This window comes from Orbicella franksi, chromosome 3, assembly GCF_964199315.1.
Source record: "Orbicella franksi chromosome 3, jaOrbFran1.1, whole genome shotgun sequence".
NCBI classification, from domain to species: domain Eukaryota; kingdom Metazoa; phylum Cnidaria; class Anthozoa; order Scleractinia; family Merulinidae; genus Orbicella; species Orbicella franksi.
In genome coordinates this window covers 9880001-9898723 of record NC_138147.1, presented here as the reverse complement: position 1 = coordinate 9898723, position 18723 = coordinate 9880001, and the positions used below count along the sequence as shown (strand labels likewise).

Genomic DNA, 18723 nt, shown 5'->3' with positions numbered 1-18723 from the left:
CAGCTTTTCCATTACACAGCAAAAACTAGCTGGATATATTTAGATATAGCAGAGCTTCAGGACTTCATAGTTTCCTGGCTCCTCTTGCCACACGCTTGCGAGGAACTTGTCAGTCTATCGCGACCGAAAAGTAAAACAAAATAATTGCTAGTTTGAGTTTCGCTTGAATTGTAAGCAACGCTTGATGTTTCATCAAGGTTTAATAACTTTACGTCGGTAGATACTGCTCAGTTTTATTCGTGTAAAAATCCAGTAAATTCTCTGTTGTCGATGAATGAGAGCGCCCGCCGATGCGTGTTTTGTACAGTCAGTAGACATGACAAATTGTACACTTTCGTGTGAAAGCGTACATCGAACTCAAACAATAGCTCTATAGTTTTTAAATATGTTTAAGATTGATAAATGTTTGAGAACATATTAAAAGCTAAGCTGAAAATATGTGAATAAAGCAGAAATAATCAGCAAAGTTACGATGACGCTTTCTTTAATCAACTTGGAATAATTATATGCGTCAGACTTTCCTTTCAAAACTTTTGCAAACTCACAAACAAGCAGCAACAATAAGAAACCATCAAAACAGGTTTTGGTTATGATTAACCATTGTCTGAGAAACTCACAAATTAACTCGATACCAGAGTAGAGAGTTTTCTTGCTATATTCTTAAGTCAGAACAAACGCAAAAACATACGCGTAAGCTTACAACTAGCGTGAGCAGATCTTATTATTCATTCCCAGCGCGAGATTGAAGTCTTGTTTTCGACCCTGAAAAACCCACCTTTTACGTTAGCTCAGAGCATAAAACAACATATAAGCGCCCTGGTTCGTATTCCCTGCCTTATTCCCTGCCATCGCTGTGAAAAATACGCAAGAGAATCTCTCAACTCTAACCATTTGATCACGCAACGTGACAACATCCACGCGAGAGCTCCTGACTTGTGCGTGAATCCGCGCGGATATATGACGTCAGGATGGCACAATTTGTTCTAAAAATAGAAAAATTGTCCCATATCATAGGTGCGCGTGAATCCCGAGACTTACGGTCTCCGTTCCCGATTATGGCTCCTGCAAATGTTTAATTCTTTACGAAGAAGATAATTACTAATAAAATGCAAAACTACAAGGAACCGGATAATGGTCATTTTTATGACTGAAAGAAATCCTTTGATCGAGGCCATTTTCTTGCCGAATGGCACTTATTATTTCAACTGTTTGATTTTGCAAATTTGTTCTGGTGGTTATAATTTGACGGTGTGTAAGATCCGCGAGGTGGATTTTTTTGTTAGTCTTACGTTTATCGATCGAAACCCGCGAAAATAATGACGCGCGAAAATAAACTGTACGAATAGGACTTGAACATCCCTCAGAAAATGTGGGCATCACTACGCATGCCCAGCGGTGACACTGTTTTTTTTTTTTTATTTTATTGGGTACAAATATTTCCAGCCAAAATATATCAAGTATAGTATTAATCTATGGAGAACCGACCTGTCAAGTTAAGTCACGTTTCTATTTAAAGAGCTTTCAAGAGAGTTACAAATTGCACATTTTCCACGATTTCAGAAAAACTGACAATTTACTTTGTGTTACGGAATGAATTAATTTGACCGCTTAGTGGAAACCAGTAATTTACAGAAGCCATGAAATAAATGAATCTCGCGATAAAGGAAAATTACTTTGTTCTAAGTAATTTTTTTTAATGATGACGACAACAGCAGCAATGGGAATTATAGATGATGACGACAATGATGATGACGACGACGACGACGACGATGATGATGATGATGGTGATGGTGGTGGTGATGATGATGATGATGATGCTACTTCATGGAATCTTCTATTTTTGTCTGTCAAACCATCTGTTCCTCTAGTATAATGTTTTTTTTTTTTCAAACCTTCCTTAGACTGACATATTTAAGGCAGTAATTTAAAAGGATGCTCGTACGTCATGACCTCACGTCAAATATTTTTTTTTTCCCCACGCCCCCTCCCACTTACTCGATAAGCTCATAATGCAAAAGACGCTTAGATTGTTTATTACTGCAGAGCGAGAAAACCGCAGAGTGATGGCGCCGGCAACAGCAAACGTTTCTCAAGATGAGAAGCAGCAAGCAGTGGAACAACTGTTCTGCCGAGCTACTACCGCACCTGGATTTCACGGCCAGTTGATATTTCTTTTAGTTTTAAACTCTGTTTTGTCTATTACAGCATTTCTTGAAAATGCTATGATTCTAGTCGCTCTTCGCAAGGAGTCTTCACTTTATCCGCCGTCCAAACTCTTGCTTTGCTGCCTGGCAACAACTGATCTTTGTGTTGGACTTATTTCAGAACCTCTCTATGTCACTGAGCTGTTGACTGTAGTAAATGAACGTTGGAATATTTGTCGTTATGTATCAGCAGCCGTTTTTATCTCAGGTATTACTTTGTCTGGGTTGTCTCTGGCGATACTGACTACAATAAGCGTGGACAGACTTCTCGCCCTGTTGTTGGGACTGAGATACAGACAAGTTGTAACTTTAAAGCGAACGTACACGACCGTTATTACTTGTGGACTCGTGTCCGCCGCCTTTTCAACAACGTACTTTTGGAATTCCCTCATAATTTTGTGGTCAATCGTGATAGTTATATCACTTTGTTTAGCAACCTCAATCTTCGCTTACACGAAGATTTTCCTAACCCTTCGTCGTCATCAAACTCACGTGCAAGACCAAACTCAACAACCGAACCAAACAAGTCCACTGAACATAGCGCGATACAAAAAGGCAGTGTCCAGTGCAATATGGTTACAATTGACAATGGTCGCTTGTTATTTGCCTCGTGGTATAGTGGCGGCTTTGTCGACTAATAATGAACTATTTTCATCCGTGTTTCTCGCTAGAGAATATACAGTCACTTTAGTTTTCTTAAACTCATCAGTAAACCCGATTTTTTGCTGCTGGAAGATAGAAGAAGTAAGACAAGCAGTAAGGGACACAATCAGACAGGTGTTTTGCTGTTCATCGTGTTAGCTCTTGTCGCCAGTTATCTATCATCTCTTATCTTTCCAGGAAAAGATGAAAACGATGTATCGCTAAAGGAAAACGGTCTAAACGATTTCGTCAAAGGTGTTTCGATACTATATTGAATTAAGAGTAGAGAATATCTGTATTGCTTGTTGCATTTATAACAATAACAACTTCATTGTTAAATGGAAATTAGAATTTTGTTTTGCAGACTTGCATAATAAATATAATTAATGTCAATTCGAGTTGTTTTAAAATTACGTGAACAATCTATTCTTGTCATGAGCGGGTTAACTAGTCGGGATCTCAGTTCACACTAAAGCGATGTTTCTTTCTCTTTAAACGCAGGCAAGAAGCGCAGAGATCCGACAGAGATCTTGTACCTCGGTGTAGAACGAACGAGATTTTCAGTGATCAAGGAAATAATTTGATAGCCTCGTGCACTGCGGAAGTGTGCAGTCGCCGGAGTGCTCTTACGACATAACAGAATAGCTGCGACATAATTCTAGGACTAACTGTTTGAGCTCGGATTGCTCTTATTTCCAAAACCGTTCAATGACCATTCATAAATTGATTTACGTTTAAATAAGACAAGAAGCGTAGGGTTCAGATGAGTAACTGACACTCAGGCGACTGTTTCTACAGAATTGTGATCTGTTTATTGAGGCAGGTGTTCGCCATTGTATTTTCTCAAGGTAATTCAGTTTTGGAACATAAACATAGTCAATAACTGAAACTGACAGGGATGAACAAATTGAAGAAGACCTGTTCTGTAAAATAACTGAGGTGGTTTAGGAGAAAAGAATAGTTCTCCTTTCTTTTTTATAACCCTAGAAAGAAAGAGGATTTTTTTTCGATATTAAATATTATTCAAAAAACCATAACTGTTTCTAAAAGGGTGCCTAATTTCCGCAGCTGCGCGGGGAACTGTGATGAATTACTAGCTTCCCGAATTCAAAATTGCCATTTAAAGTTTCGCTTCAGGTGAATTACGTATGAAGACCGCCTTTCATTGTCAAAACGGATGAACTACTGATTCTCGATAAGAGCATCACATTTTGAAGTGTCGCTCTTCAGGAATAATAACGCATACTAATATCTGCTTGGAGCACGAAAATTGAATAGTAATTTAGGAGGCAACTTTGCTATTAAAAACAAATATATCTGATGCATATCCTCTTATCAGTCCGTGTTCAATCGAGTCAATGGGTTTGTAAAAGGAGTCTTTGATAGTAAAACGATCTGCTTGGCTAGTTCGATGTTTTTCAAGTCTTCCTTGGACTGACATGTTTTTCAAAATAATTAAAACGCACAAACATACGTTATGACATACCATCAAATATTTTCCCTTCACGGCCCTCCTACTCACTAAATAAGCTCATATATCAAAAGGCGTTTAATCGCAGAGTGACGAGGGCACATACGAACGAAAGATGTGCTGGGCAGGTCTTAGAGCAACACTCAGCATTCACGGCCAGTTGGCATTTCTTTCATTCTTTCAGTTTTAAATATTTTTTCAAATATCTTTTTTTTGTTTGTTTGTTTCGTTTCGTCAGAAACGAAACGATATTGTTTTCAGTTCAGGGGTGAACTATTTACATAGTGGAGGTAATATCCAATCAGAGTAAAGTTCGTAATTGTTAATGTAAATACGGCGGCAAAATGTCCGCCAAAATTCGGTGCATCGCAGCAAAATGTGGCATTTGCAACATTTCAATGGTTACCTTGTACGAAAATGGGGAATTACGATTGAAACCAGTGGCGGATCTAGGGGAGGGGCCCGGCCCCCGTTATTATTTTTTTTGGGGGGGGGGGGTGGTTAGCCGGCAGGGCAAGCAAAACAAAAGCCCTCCCACTCCACCTCCTTAGTTCAAGGTCTGGATCCGCCACTGGAAACTTTCGTTCCTCGTTATTATATTACACAAGTAGTAATATATACGTGAAAAAATTACTCGATTCTGATTGGCTGAGAGCAATGCAGTTCAAGTGTAACACCAGTGCAAATTACATATCGTAATTCTGGATTATGATTGGCCAAAACACAATAGGAAATTTTCTTAGCCAATGATGTCACGAAAAATTATGACGAAGATTTTGTGCGGAAACTTTGAAAAAAGATATAGAGAGGAGTGAGCAATTTGTTTTCAGTGCGTAACAGTCCAGGGACCCAGAATGCCATTGCGAAATCTCGAACCTTACTATTACAGAACTGTTTTATTCATATATTCTTGATACGAACGGAGGCTCCTTTCAAAGAAGAAGTTTTAGGCGTCTACACTTCTCCGTTTTTAGATACAGATGAGCTAAAAATAGTTTTACGGGCCCGAAATGTTTCCGGGGCTTTCGAGAAACGGGCTGCAGACCCGATCTCAGAAACAGAACCTTCAATAGCTTCACGCGGAAAATAATCACGTTAATTTAAAGACATTTCAGTAAAAAATCTCGTATAGGACAATTTTTTCCTTTTTGTTAAGAGAACAAAAAGTAAAAAAACATTCCGACAAAAACATTCGATTAAATCAGGGTTGTCAAAAAGGACGGAATAATATACATCTTGCTTTAACCCTTTGAATACCAAATTTTGGCCAAAAAAATACCGTTTTTAAACGTTGAGTCAGGTTTTTTGGCTGCCATGACGCTAAATAAGCCTAAGTTTTGCTTAGAAAGCTTTTTTCACCAAAAGGAGAGATTTTTCGAGGATTACGTACAAAATTGAGCAATATTTCAATTCTGGGCATGCGCATAAGCCAAAATTCTGTTTTTTGTTTTTGTTTTTGTTTTTGTTTTGCTTCTTTTTTTGCCATTAACTGTTCTCAATTTTGTTTGTTGCCCCGTCCCTTTCTTTTTTTCTCGGCCCTTTTACTCTGGCTACCTTTTGCGTTGCATGATCTTTGTGGCTGCCGGGAAAAGCTGGATGTTAATCATGGGCGAAGCCTAGAAATGGACCTTGATCAATCATAGGTATAATGGAGCATTTTACCACCGTTTTTGCACCAAAACTGATAACGTTATTTTTCGATTTGCGACGTCGGAATGTCGTCGATATCTAAACCTGACCATTGTAGGGAAAGGCTGAGCCTAGTACTACTATCTGCTTATAGAGAATATCTGATGACATTTAAATTTATGACGCCACAAGTGTTACAAAGAGCACGACCATTAATTACGCGTATATGCGTAATTGGCATTCAAGGGTTTAGACAATTTTAAACCATGTTATTCCAGGTAAACAACGTTTAAGTAGGCAAATATAATCTACGCTTTCGATGTAGTGAAGCAAACCGTTTTGGATTCTATCACAAGGTGCGAGTATTTAAAAGTAAAGAAATTAACTTATTTAAAAAACACGCACAGAGAAGACTAAATTTAAGGAAACTATGGTGAATTACCTCGGCACTGTGGACGGTGTGCTTGAAAGTCTTCATCTCCTCTGCTAAAAAAGTACATTAACCACTTGTTCACCGCCCTTTCAATGCACGGTAAAGCGAAGACCTCCTTGTCGTCGTTCAAAACAGACAATGTCCACACGGGAACTACTTTCTTGAAGATTATTAACGAAGAATCAACACAAGTTTACCGTTTCCCTTCACTTGGTAGTTACCGCATGCGAAGGTCAAGATGAAATATGAATAGCAACGAGTGAACTTGTTTTGAATTTCAAAAAGCTTCGCCAGACAGTAAATTTGCGGGAAGACTGGAGCGGTGTTTTGCTGCTTATAATTCCCAAGTTTGTTTGTGTGTGCTTGCAAGATTCAGAGGGATTCGGTTGGATAACTGCTAGGATTATTTTCTGTTTGGGGGAAGGGGAGGATAAGTTGGTTGCTACGTCCATTGATAGTCTGTAACCCTGTTTGGTAAAGAATCCACAAAATGTAGGACTTCAGAGATATAAAAAATCTTACACAGCCGCATTTTGTTTTGTTTATTAAAAGTGACGACGAGCCAGTATCGGTCGATAATTGTATCTAATGATGTTAAAAAATATGTTTTGACACCACAAGATCAAGAGTAATTCGAGAAAGAGATCCTCATGTTTTACATCACGTGGGGCTTATTTCATGCCAGGAAAAGAGACTTGTGGCCGGGAAATCACCAGTGTTAAGCTAACTTTTGTCCTTTACTTGTGACAAAGTGAACTGAATAAAATTGCTTCTCAACTTGAAGAAGTCCTTCAAGATGGTCTAATTTTATATTTCAGTTAAACTTTTTAAATCGTGTTTGTATATCTAAAGAAAATCTGCTAAGATAAACATTAACAAATAAATCTGTGTCAAAGTTGATCTCGCCCTACACTCTTCGATGTTTACCTGACAAAGAATGAGTTCCTCTTCAGTTCTGGAATTCCTTCGAAGATCTAAGCTAAGATGGCTCCTTTTTTCAGTAAGAAGGAATGACATTTTTTGGTTTAACGAACTTAAAAGTGGTTTTGTACGTGCGTAATACACCTTTGGTCTTGCTTTGTCATTCCTCTAAAAAAACAACAGCGTAAATTGACCAAAACATTGGTTTTATCTGGGACCGTACGTGGACTACTTCACCTCACTTTTGTCCATGATCCCCGGGAAGGAAGGGGCCGGAGGACATGAACTACGGCAGTGAAGCTTTCATGCCCCTTCACCTCAGCTTTTCTGGATTTTAAAGGTTGTCTTATATCGAAAAAAGATCATTTTTCTCGGGGAGAGACAACCTATGTTCGTTTAGAAAATCACGGAGCTCTCTTTTAAAAGTTTACTGAACAAAATAGTTCAAGTTTCAAACCATGCGACTAAGTGGGAGTCAGTATACAGCAATTTTTTCTTCCTCTGTTGCCAGGCCTGGGGCCTAAAACGTTTGGCCTTCAATTGAAGATTATGCAACAGACAGTATAAATGACAAATTGTAAATGATTAATATTGACAGACTTAATACAAACTAAACAGCATGCATATTAAACTAAAAAGATAAAAGTAATACTACTTCAACCGAAAAAAATGATTTTCGATGAATTTCTTAGCTCTTATTAACCGAGCAGGAGGTCTGTATGGGAGAATCTTGTCCCAGGTCATGGGTGCAGACCGAACGCAGTGAGGTCTGTACACACGACCGAGGTCAAGATTCTCCCATACAGACCGACTAAGTTTGGTTAATAAGATGTTTATTATATGGCAAACAAGAACAATTTAATTTGTTTAATGTAACTAGTTTGTACTATCATAAACACTCTTGTTCTTTGGCCATTTCAATTTAACAAGAAACAAAATGCAAACAGCGGCAACAAACATAACACATGAACTACGCATGGTTTGGAACAACAATCTAAAATTTTCTTGACGTTTCGCATGCTACAGCACGCATCTTCAGAAGTGGCGGTTACAAAAAAAACGAAAGATTTAAAACTTAAAAATACAAAGCGAGGTACTGGTAACTAACTAAACAATAACGAAAACAAAAGGTCATAGCTAATAAAGTGACAGCTTTTCACTGTAAATCACATTGTCCACTAGCAAAGACCTCGAAATGGTCCCATTTGATGTTATGGTCGGTGGAGATTGCGTGATCAGCAACAGCGGAAGCGTGATCCACTTGGGTAAGGGCTTTAAAATGCTCGATCTTTCTGTCATGCAGTCGTCGCTTTGTTTTGCCGATATAGAAAGCGTCACAATCCCAGCAGTTGGCTTTGTATACGACTTTAGATTTTTGCGAGCGATTTAAACGATCTTTGTAAGGAAAAAAGGACTTAACTTGGCAAGTGTTCTGAAAAATCAACCTAAGATTGACGAAACCAAAAACTTAATGACAATGCTAGCAGTGAAAAGCTGTCACCTAATTAGCTATGACCTTTTGTTTTCGTTATTGTTTAGTTAGTTACCAGTACCTCGCTTTGTACTTTTACGTTTTAAATCTTTCGTTTTTTTGTAACCGCCACTTCTGAAGATGCGTGCTGTAGCATGCGAAACGTCAAGAAAATTTTAGATTGTTGTTCCAAGCTGACATTTTGCTTGCGAACGGCGATGAGCCGAAATTAATTTTGCCAAAGTTTGCTCGTCCTCTTTACTTTTTTCTCCTCAGGCTTTTTGGCACTTCTATAAATAAATATTGTTAGAAGAAAATAGTCAATATTTTTGCATTTTAGTTTGCAACTTTTTCACCGCAAAATGTAATCGGTCTAGATGCCGGTCCAGATGGGAAAATCTAGACCGCTTTCAATATCGATTTCAGCCAATCAAATTCGTGAATTCGGTAGTTCCCAGTCCATCTGAGACACAGCCATATAATAAAAACGAATAACAATGGCTAAAGCCTTTTGTCAGTTGTCAGTAAATCTGACTACAAATGTCAGTTGTCAGTTAAATGTTCGGGTATTTATCTGTTGTCACTTTTGTCTGGCCATTTGTCCAGACACTTTTGGTGTCTCCCTACCCAGGAACCCAAGTCCTATTTTCTCGGGATAAACCAGTTCCCACCTCACACCTTCTGGATCCTTGATAATCAGTAACTCCCTGAAATAAAACTCAGTGCTTGCACCAAACTTGGATGGAGAAGGAGAGACTTAAAAAGTAAATAAATTGGATAGCACTCTTACACTCAGTATCTCGACTCCAACAGCTCAAGTAGGGTCAAAGGCTTTTGCAAATAAAAATAATTTATTAGTTATATTTCTAAAGGCATAAATGGCAATGGAACCAAATTTAGCACACAGTTAATTTTTAACGTCCTGAACATTTTAAAGTAGAATTGGTGCTTCTGACGGGGCACGTGACATGTCACGGAACGTTTAGCGGAAATCAGCCATTATTTGAGGAGTTGGTGGCGGTTTTTTGTGATATCATCCAACAAAAACGCGTTTTAGATGCAGGTCAATTATTTCCACCCTCTCACAGTAGTATACTATGTTGAAAATGTTTGGAATGACCGTCCCTATTTTCGCAGAAAAATTTTAAAGGGTCAAAGGTCGTATTTTTCAACAAAATTCTTCTTTTGATCATTTATATCTTTTAAAACCGAAATCAAGGAAGATCATTCCAAACGTAACAAGGTAGATAATTTAAATTCGCGTCAAAAACTCTCATTTATTGATCAATAGAATGAAAATTCGCCACCAATTCGCCGATCTACTTAAGATTAACAAAATGACCACGTGATATGCCACGTGATCAAAATGCTATTTTAAGGCAAGGCAGGACGCCGAGTTTTACAATCAGGGAAAAGTTAAGCTTGGTAAAACAAATATAACAAGAGATATGGCTGCCCAACAATAATTCTACTTCACGTTCCTCACCCAGGCCTTAAACTGCTTGAGCAGGGATCTTGCAAAAAGGTAAGGCTTAAGACACAGCTCAGCTATGTTCAGCAAAGAAAAGCGAGAAAACAGACTTGTGCCTTGGTATGCATCACTAGGTGGGCCTATTCCACGTCTTTGAGCAGTTATCTTTGAAACGTGAACATAGTCGATGACATGTTACAGAGTACCTTAGAATCATTTTTACGCATTTGAGCTTTATAACAATTGTTATTCCCTCTGGAAGTTTTCATTCCTAAGTTGTTCAGTCAGAACCAGAGAGGGAAGGGGGACTATGAAATTGAAAATGGGCACTCCCTATCAAAACGGAGGTCTCAGTGAAAACGCATCAAATGTTTTCCGTACACGATACGACGGGGAAATTTAAATACGCAGCAATCACCGGTTGCTTTGGATTTGTGTTTGAGGAAAACTCGGCCAGGGAAATCAAATGATAATCTTGAGTCCATTGTTTTCAAATTTCTTCGGTTTGAAGAGCGGTTTCGAAAAGCTCCGCTTTTGTGACGGATTAGTGTGGACGGTGGGTCTAACCATAGAAATAAAGCGGCGTTTTCAAATTTCTCCGGCTCAGTGTGGACGCTGCCTGAGGTCACGGGGGACAGGATACTCATCAGTATGCATTTATGTAAAGATATTCATGAAGTGCTGCAAGGAACATATTTCGACAAAACGCGAAAAATTCATGAAAAAGGCCCTTCAAAAATGCAGTCTGGTTCTGCCTCAATAATCGCACGTTTTTCAAATCGTACGGCACGAACTTCTTGTGCATTTCAAGTATTTACTCAACAGCAATAAAATAAGCATTGATCACTAGGTTCTTTGTTTCTACAGCTGCCAGGCGTTCGTATTTATTTGTTAGCAACAAAAGCAGACCTTTTTGAAAATATATATTTGACAAAAAAAAAAAAACAATATCTCTCTGATATCTTTGTTCAAATAAGCAGGGTTTCTTTTTATACCTTCAATCCAGAATATTTTATAATAAAATACTTATCCATATAGAAGCAAAAATCATAAACTTGTTTTTCGCTCGAAAGTTAACGGGTCGCTTAGGGGAACGCATTATCGCAATACTGGAAGACTTCGAAAATAGCAAGTGTAAACCACTCTGTTCAAATATAGCTGCAGTGACGCCAAGAAGAGCGAAACAAAATTGAATTTTGCCACGTGGAGGGTTGTCAGGTGAAATCGGCAAGTCTGAAATTTTAAATATGCTCAATGTTTGTTTACAGCAGTCAGCGCGCTTAGCTACACTTAGCTAGTTCACAGGCATGCCACTTAAACTGAAGGAAACAAATATTTCAAATACACATAATAGGTTTAAAAATCCCAACTGGCGGGAAGCAGACCAGTTGGTTATTTACAAGCTTGACTGAGGAGATGAACTAGGGTCTAAGGAGAAACAACTCCAGCTTAGTGCTCAGGGTGGGACTTGAACCCATGACCTCAGGATTTCAAGTCCGGTGCCCTAACCACTCGCCTATGCGCTGCCTCCTCTAGCCCAAAGAAGCGGATGAAACACTTCAAGCTTTTAATTTAAAAGGGAAAATAATTTTTGAAAAGAGTCACCTTGGTAAATCCCTCTAATGATTCTTTTCTGCATGCAATATTAACGATAGCCCGATGGTTAAATTAGCAAAACTACCGTAATCATAGTTTTTGCATTGATCAGGTCACTCGCGTTTGCTCCGAAACGACAAAAGAGGCAATAGAGAGTGTTGCGGCTATTTCGTGTTTTCTATATCTCGTGTTTTCCATATTTCGTGTTTTCTTTGTGTCCTTTTTGTTCCGTATGTTAATGTATTTTTTCACATTCTGCACGCTTTTTTTCTCGCGTCGTATGTAAATTTCGTTGCGTATATATTTGTGTTATTCCTTCATGTTCATTTAGTGCTAGTTTATCGTCCGGTACACTTCTAACTTCTTGGTTCTCAGAACCCCGTTGCCAGCATTTTGGTAAGCCGTTCAGTTCATCGTCTGTTTTTGTATTTTCCTCTTAGTTTTCTGCCGTCTTCCGTTAGTAATTTGTATTAATTCGTCTTATGTTTATCTTTAGGAATTTACCTTCCTCCTATGGAAAGTCAATAAATTTGCTGGTCAGGACTAATTGAATCTCGCTTTAAGTTGTGTTTGAAGTCGGCCCTCTGCCTCTTCAGAGAGCTTTCCAACCACGATGGTAACGGCAACGAGAACGCCACCAAACAAAAGGTTTAATGAGTAGAACAAAGGCTGTGTGCGTGCGTTATAAATATTGCCATCCTCTGCAAAACAACAACGTGGAATGACCAAGTTCTGCGTATTTTGGACAACGCGAGTGACAGCGGCTAATTTTTCGTATTTTCATTTGGAACTGATTGCTGGAATTAAATATTTAGTTTGAGCAAGCTATAGGACCAATACGTGCACTGCACAGATCTAGAAAATTGCGAAACTCGAAGGTAAAATATAAAGTCATTTTTAAAAGAGCTTATAACTTTTAATGAAACTTAAAGTCGGAGTCAGATATGACGCAAAAGAAGTTTTGACTTGTCACCGGGTAGTATATATTAAAAATGAACTTTCTTTGTGTTCTTCTCGAGGAGAAAACTTGGACGAAACCCACGTTTTAAAAAAAGTTAACGTTAGTGGCTTAAGCACTGCCGCAAAGTACACGCGATCCATTAAAAAGAAAACCTTATGCACTTCTATTACTCTCCATTAACTCTGTTCATCGGATTTCAAACGTTCATGGAATAAGGTGTTTCAAAGTAACACCGCTTACAATATTTGGTGTTTTGAATGTATTCATGGTCATGCATCCCTGAGTGCAAGAAAACTGCAAACAAAAATAGAATCCCTATTGAATGAGCACTCTCGGACCTTTGCAGCTGTCCAGTAATGGAGGTTTGGCGCCTTAGGAGTTTGCGTAAACTACATAATATTAACCAACCATTATCATTAAACTTCCTAACATCCACACAACCAGATTGTTAACCAAGCTATCCTGAAGTCAAGTTCGTAACAAAGTTTATAATGGTTTTTTTAATCTCCTTTTAACTTTAATTATGGACTTGCTACTTTTCAATCCAATCTTTCAAGGACGTAATCTGCATTGTAAATTCAATGCGACATCCGCTTAACAGAGGGTTTTTGGAAACAATTAAAATTACCAAAATAGAACTCCTTCCAAAGTTAGCGTCCGCTTAATAGAGGTGAAAATTTAGTTGTGCAAACGACTTGTCGTCATCTGTAATAAGCCAAAATTTTACCTGTTCCTTGGCGACATATTCAGAAGGTCCGAGCAGGGGTGAATTTTTGGTTTGGCACGAATAACAAAATATTTCCGTGACCTGCCATGTATTTGTTGGCGCTTTTCTTTGACAAAGCCCCCGCAAAACCATACGGTAGATATAAACAAGTGACCAGTGTTAATTTGCAACCATATTGCACTTGCTCCTGCACTCGCGTTTATGAAAATTAACCAATTTTTAAAAATTTTTTTACTCTAAATGTTTATTCTTTCTGGAATTTCCATCTCTGAGTTGTTCACTATGTTTTCGGACTTTTTCTGGGGTTGGGAACTTGGAAAGACCTAGACCCACACATACCGCGTGTGTGTCATGCTTCAGTGTCGTTTACAGAGCGGGGTGAATAGTTTTTCGGATCGGCGAGAAAGAGCGTCTATATATGTTAATGTTATTTCGCATATGAAAGTAGTATTCACATATTGAGAACATGGCGTAATTTTTGCCGTTCTGTATATTGAAAGAATCACATAATATGTGTTTGTCTGAACGCCGAGACACGGATCGACGGATTTGCATACCCCTAGCTATTCACCCCTCTCTTTACTGCGCTTGTTTGAATACGTCCTGTTGTTTATGTTTAGTAAAGTTTCTATTGTTTTTTTATATATATATAATTCATCGACTCGATTAAACACTTGGTAATGGATTTGCGTCAGGGATTTGCGTCAGGTACCTTTGATTTTGATAGCATAGTTGCCGCCATTGCAAAGTTACTATTCAACTGTCAGTGTAAACAGATTTGAGTACGCGTGATCGCAGCCCAAGGGGTAACGCTTTATTCCAAATTTGATGGAATAATGAACATCAAGAATCCCTGTTCTATCCGTCAGTATCAATGAAAGGTGGTCTTTCACTTCATTAGTACTCTAACGCGAGACAAAACTTCAACTTACAATGCTAATCAGTTTGGGAAGCTAGTAAGTTGCCGAAATACCTATTCTTTTTTATGCTGAGTTTAACCGAGCAAGGTATTTTGTTTTCTTTCCTAGGCTTTTAAAAATAAATTAAAACTAGCCTTTTTATCTCAACCACCAAAATGGCCTTATAGAACAGATCTTCTTTAAGCTGTCCACCCGTGCTGTCGGCTGTCTGACTATGTTTATGTTCCAAGAATGAGGGATCTTGAATATAATAGCGAACGTCTGCCTCAATGAACAGATCACAATTTTGAAGAAACAGCTGTCTGAACATCAACTGAGTACATTATCATCCTGAATATTTTTAATTCTTTCTCTGTGCATAAATTTATGAGTATTCGATAAAAATTAGAAGTACGTAAGACCGAAAAAAAAATTCATGGAAAAAAATTCTGAACCCAAACGTTTACTTTTAAAATGAAGTCGCAGTTACTGTGATCCCTTGTACCGATTGTACACAATCTGGCTTTCTCCCGAATTGCATATGGCCATCAAATAGTCTAATATTTTCGTAGATTACTGAAAAGCTCGTTCTTTACCCAAATACGAGTTCTCTCAACGATCTCGAGACTCACTTGGCCTCGTGCCTGTGTTTTAAATGAAAAGCTGCTTAAAACGACAAACCCGCTTACTGATTTTGATAAACTCTGTTGGCAAAGTGGTGGTGTTTAAATAATGAAGAACAAGAACTGATATTTATGCTATTGACTGTCTTTATTTCACATTGCAAGTCATCAAAACAAGTTGTTAATCTACAATAGTGTGGTTTTTACAGATGTTAATCCTAAATGCAGCACCAATATCCTAAACTGAACACGTACCGCTCTTAATAGACTTCCTTGAGGAAATCTTCTAAACAGCGTAATAATTATCGTTTTCATCTTTTCTTTGTAAGCTAAGGGATAATCATTACGTAACTCGACAAGAGCTAACACGATGAACAGCAAAGCACTTGTCTGATTGTGTCCTTCACTGCTTGCCTAACTTCTTCTATCTTCCAACAGTAAAGAATCGGGTTTAATGATGAGCTTAAGCAAGCTAATACGACGGTAAATTGGCTCGCGAGAAATACAGATGTTGATAGTTCAGTCCTAGTCAACAAAGCCACTGCTATACCATGAGGCAGATAACAAGTGACCATTGTCAATTGCAGCAATATCGCTGTTGTCACTGCCTTCTTGTATCTCGTGATGTTCAATGGACTTGTTTGGTTCGGTTGTTGAGTTCGGTCTTGTAACTGAGTTTGACGATGGCGGAGTGTTAGGAGAATCTTGGTGTAAGAGATGGTTGAAGTTACTAGACAAATTAATACAGCAATAGAGCAAGACCATAAGATTATGACGAAATTCAAGAAATAGGCCGTTGAAAACACAGCGCTTGCAACCCAAAAGCTAACAACCACCACTTGGGTTCGCTTCAAAGTAACAACTTGTCTATATCTCATTCTCAACAACAGGGCGAGAAGTCTGTCCACGCTTATTGCAGTCAATGTCAACAGAGACACTTTACACAAAATGATATGAGTTAGAAAACTCGCTACTGTTACGTAAGGACAAATATTCCGATGTTCATGCAATACAGACATCCAGAAAGCAATACTGAGAGGCTCTGCAATAATACCAAAACAGAGATCAGTTGTTGCAAGGCTACGAAGCAGACTTCTGGAAGGCGGATGAAGGAAACAATCCTTACGAAGAGCGGCTAGGATGAGCGCATTCCCGAGAAATGCAGTAATGGACAGGAAGGCGGTTGAGATTGAAAGAAATATTAACTGGCCGTGAATTTCAGCTCCTGCAGTTATCCCTACCCAGCACAACTGTTGTTCAAACGTTTTTTGCTTCACTCCTCCAAACACGTTTGCTGTGGCCATCACTCTGCGATTTCCTTGCTCCGCGATGACAAGCAATATACATGCCTTTTGTAATATACGGTCATTCAATGAGTGGGAGGGGCATGCGGAAAGATATTTGACAGGACATCATAACGTAGGTAAGTGGTCTTCAATCATCTTGTCAAACATGCCAATCTACGACGCATAAGTTGAAAAACAAAAACACCGAAGAAACGGAGCGGTAGCAGATGGTTCAACTGCCAAAGACTCCTTTTACATTAAAAACAACAACAAACACAATTGCAAAGAATTTTGTTTTTATTTTTTGTTCACAAAGCGAAGGAAAAACCTCCAATGCTGTGAAGACTTTTTTTGATATTGAAACGAAGGAACCTCGCCACTCGTTGGGTTTTAATGCATTTCCGAACTTTAAACGGAGTTAAAATAATTATGCAACATATGACCCCAAACCAAACAACAAGAATTGAATGAACGCTAAAAAAAATGAACAGCTAAACGAGCGCAAAGCAAACGAACGCCGGAACTCAACACAACCAAACAAACGGACAGTCAAAAGCGCAGACAGACGTCTGCACGCAACAGATAGATTTCCCTCACCCAAAAAACAAAACTGTCGAGTGAACGGCAGAGAAATGAACAGACAGACGAACCCAAAGCAAACACAAGCCCGACCACAACCCAACCAAAGCAAAGAGACGACTGAGGGAACAGAAATCATCTGTACTATAAAACTTCTTTTAAAGCCTGAATAAAGCAGAATTTATCTTGTGCTGAAGAACCTAATGAACTTAAATGTAATGAAAGATACAACCGGGATTAAATTGATCACTTCCAATTTAATAGAGACTGATCTTATATTATGTTACCCTGATTAAAACAAAAAAAAACACTTTTGGCGTTATGAGAAAACCTTGTTTGATATTAAACCATGGCATTTAGTGTATGGTACGTTTACACAGCGGGTGAAAAGCTTCTAACGCTGTGGGTTGTCTCCCTTGATATTAAAGTAAAGTAGCTTCGATACTCCGACGCTAGGTTTTAATACATTTCGGAACTTTAATAGGAATTCAAATATGAGACAGATGACTCCAGCCTAAACAACAAGAAACGAATGAACGACAGAGAAACGAACAGCCAAACGAGCGCGAAGGAAACGAACGCTCGAACACAACACAACCGAACAAATGGACAGCCGAAGGCGGAGACAAAGAGCAAAACCGAGTGAACAGCAGAGAAATGAACAAACAGAGGAAGCAAACAAAAGCCCGAACGAAACCCCGACCGAAAAGACGGCTGAGATGACAGAAATCGTTTTCTCTAGAAGACTTCTTTTAAAGAAGTCTTCTTCTTTGCTTTCGCCTGGGAGGAACAGAAATGAAACAGATTAAATGAGAAATTAAATAGAAAAAAATGTGTAACCTCTTCACCCAGTTAACCTCCCTAGAGGGACAGCTCGACCCATTTCCCTTTACACATTATTTTCAAACGCATATAATATATTACTCCTAAATGAATCGTTAACTATTATGGAGATTATATTTTCTAGTCTCAAGGGAGGGGGCCGGGCAATTAACGTTATTTACCCTCTCCTTTATGATGTAGAGATAAGGCCTTAGCATGGGAACGTTAATAGAGGCGACAAAGTAGATCAAAATAGGGCTTATTAATGTTATTCCAAAAGGCTTTAAAAAATTCAGCTGGAATTCCGTCCGTTCCAGCATAGATTATAGAGGGAAATGGTGATAAAACCTGGCAAAGTTCTTTGTTGTATGTTTTTGTTGGCTATTTTGGGGGTCGACCCTACACGAAAACTGGTAAAATACAACACGTGGTTATGTGTGCTCATACAACTAAAAGTAGCAAAACGATCATGTAATTCATGCATCGTCTATGAGCGTATGGCAAAGGATTTCTACAGGGTCAAGGACCTTCCAACATAAATCTTACTCTGTTTGTTTACTTCTTTGATATTTAACGGCCTTCCTAACCATTTCCGTCTATTAACTATGGTTCCAGGTGTCTTGTTTGGTTCCATAGTTTTGAGACTTTCTAAACATTCTGCAGCCATTACCGGACCTTCACAAAGTTTGAAAAAAGAGGCCTTCGCCTGTAAATTTTTGTGAAGATCTATTGTTTGATGTGCAAAGTGTCTGATAACCAATATCATTATACATTGAACTCACTATCTCTTTTCTGATCAGTGAAGAAGCAAAGACACGACTTCCATTTTTTTTTCGTTCAATGTATATTAAAACAATTATTAGATTCGGTTTTTGTGATATCCAGAATAATCAAGGTCTCGGTAAGCGTTATCAGCCGAAGCCGAAGGCTTCGGCTGATAACCCCTACCTCGACCTCGATTATTCTGGATATTACAAAAACCTCATCC

General features: G+C 38.6%; 2 protein-coding genes across 2 annotated transcripts; one reads left to right on the top strand and one right to left on the bottom strand.

The window, feature by feature from the left end:
- The first annotated feature begins 1984 nt into the window (after positions 1 to 1984).
- Positions 1985 to 3005, top strand: LOC145480380 (melanocyte-stimulating hormone receptor-like). Its single transcript, XM_081458664.1, has one exon. The coding sequence runs from the start codon at positions 2010 to 2012 to the stop codon at positions 3003 to 3005; it is 996 nt and encodes a 331-aa protein (XP_081314790.1). The 5' UTR covers positions 1985 to 2009.
- A 12088-nt stretch (positions 3006 to 15093) lies between these two features.
- On the bottom strand, positions 15094 to 16442 carry LOC145483012 (melanocyte-stimulating hormone receptor-like). The gene has a single exon (XM_081461634.1). It carries the CDS (start codon positions 16350 to 16352, stop codon positions 15411 to 15413), a length of 942 nt encoding a protein of 313 aa, XP_081317760.1. The 5' UTR covers positions 16353 to 16442; the 3' UTR covers positions 15094 to 15410.
- Between the last annotated feature and the right edge of the window lie 2281 nt (positions 16443 to 18723).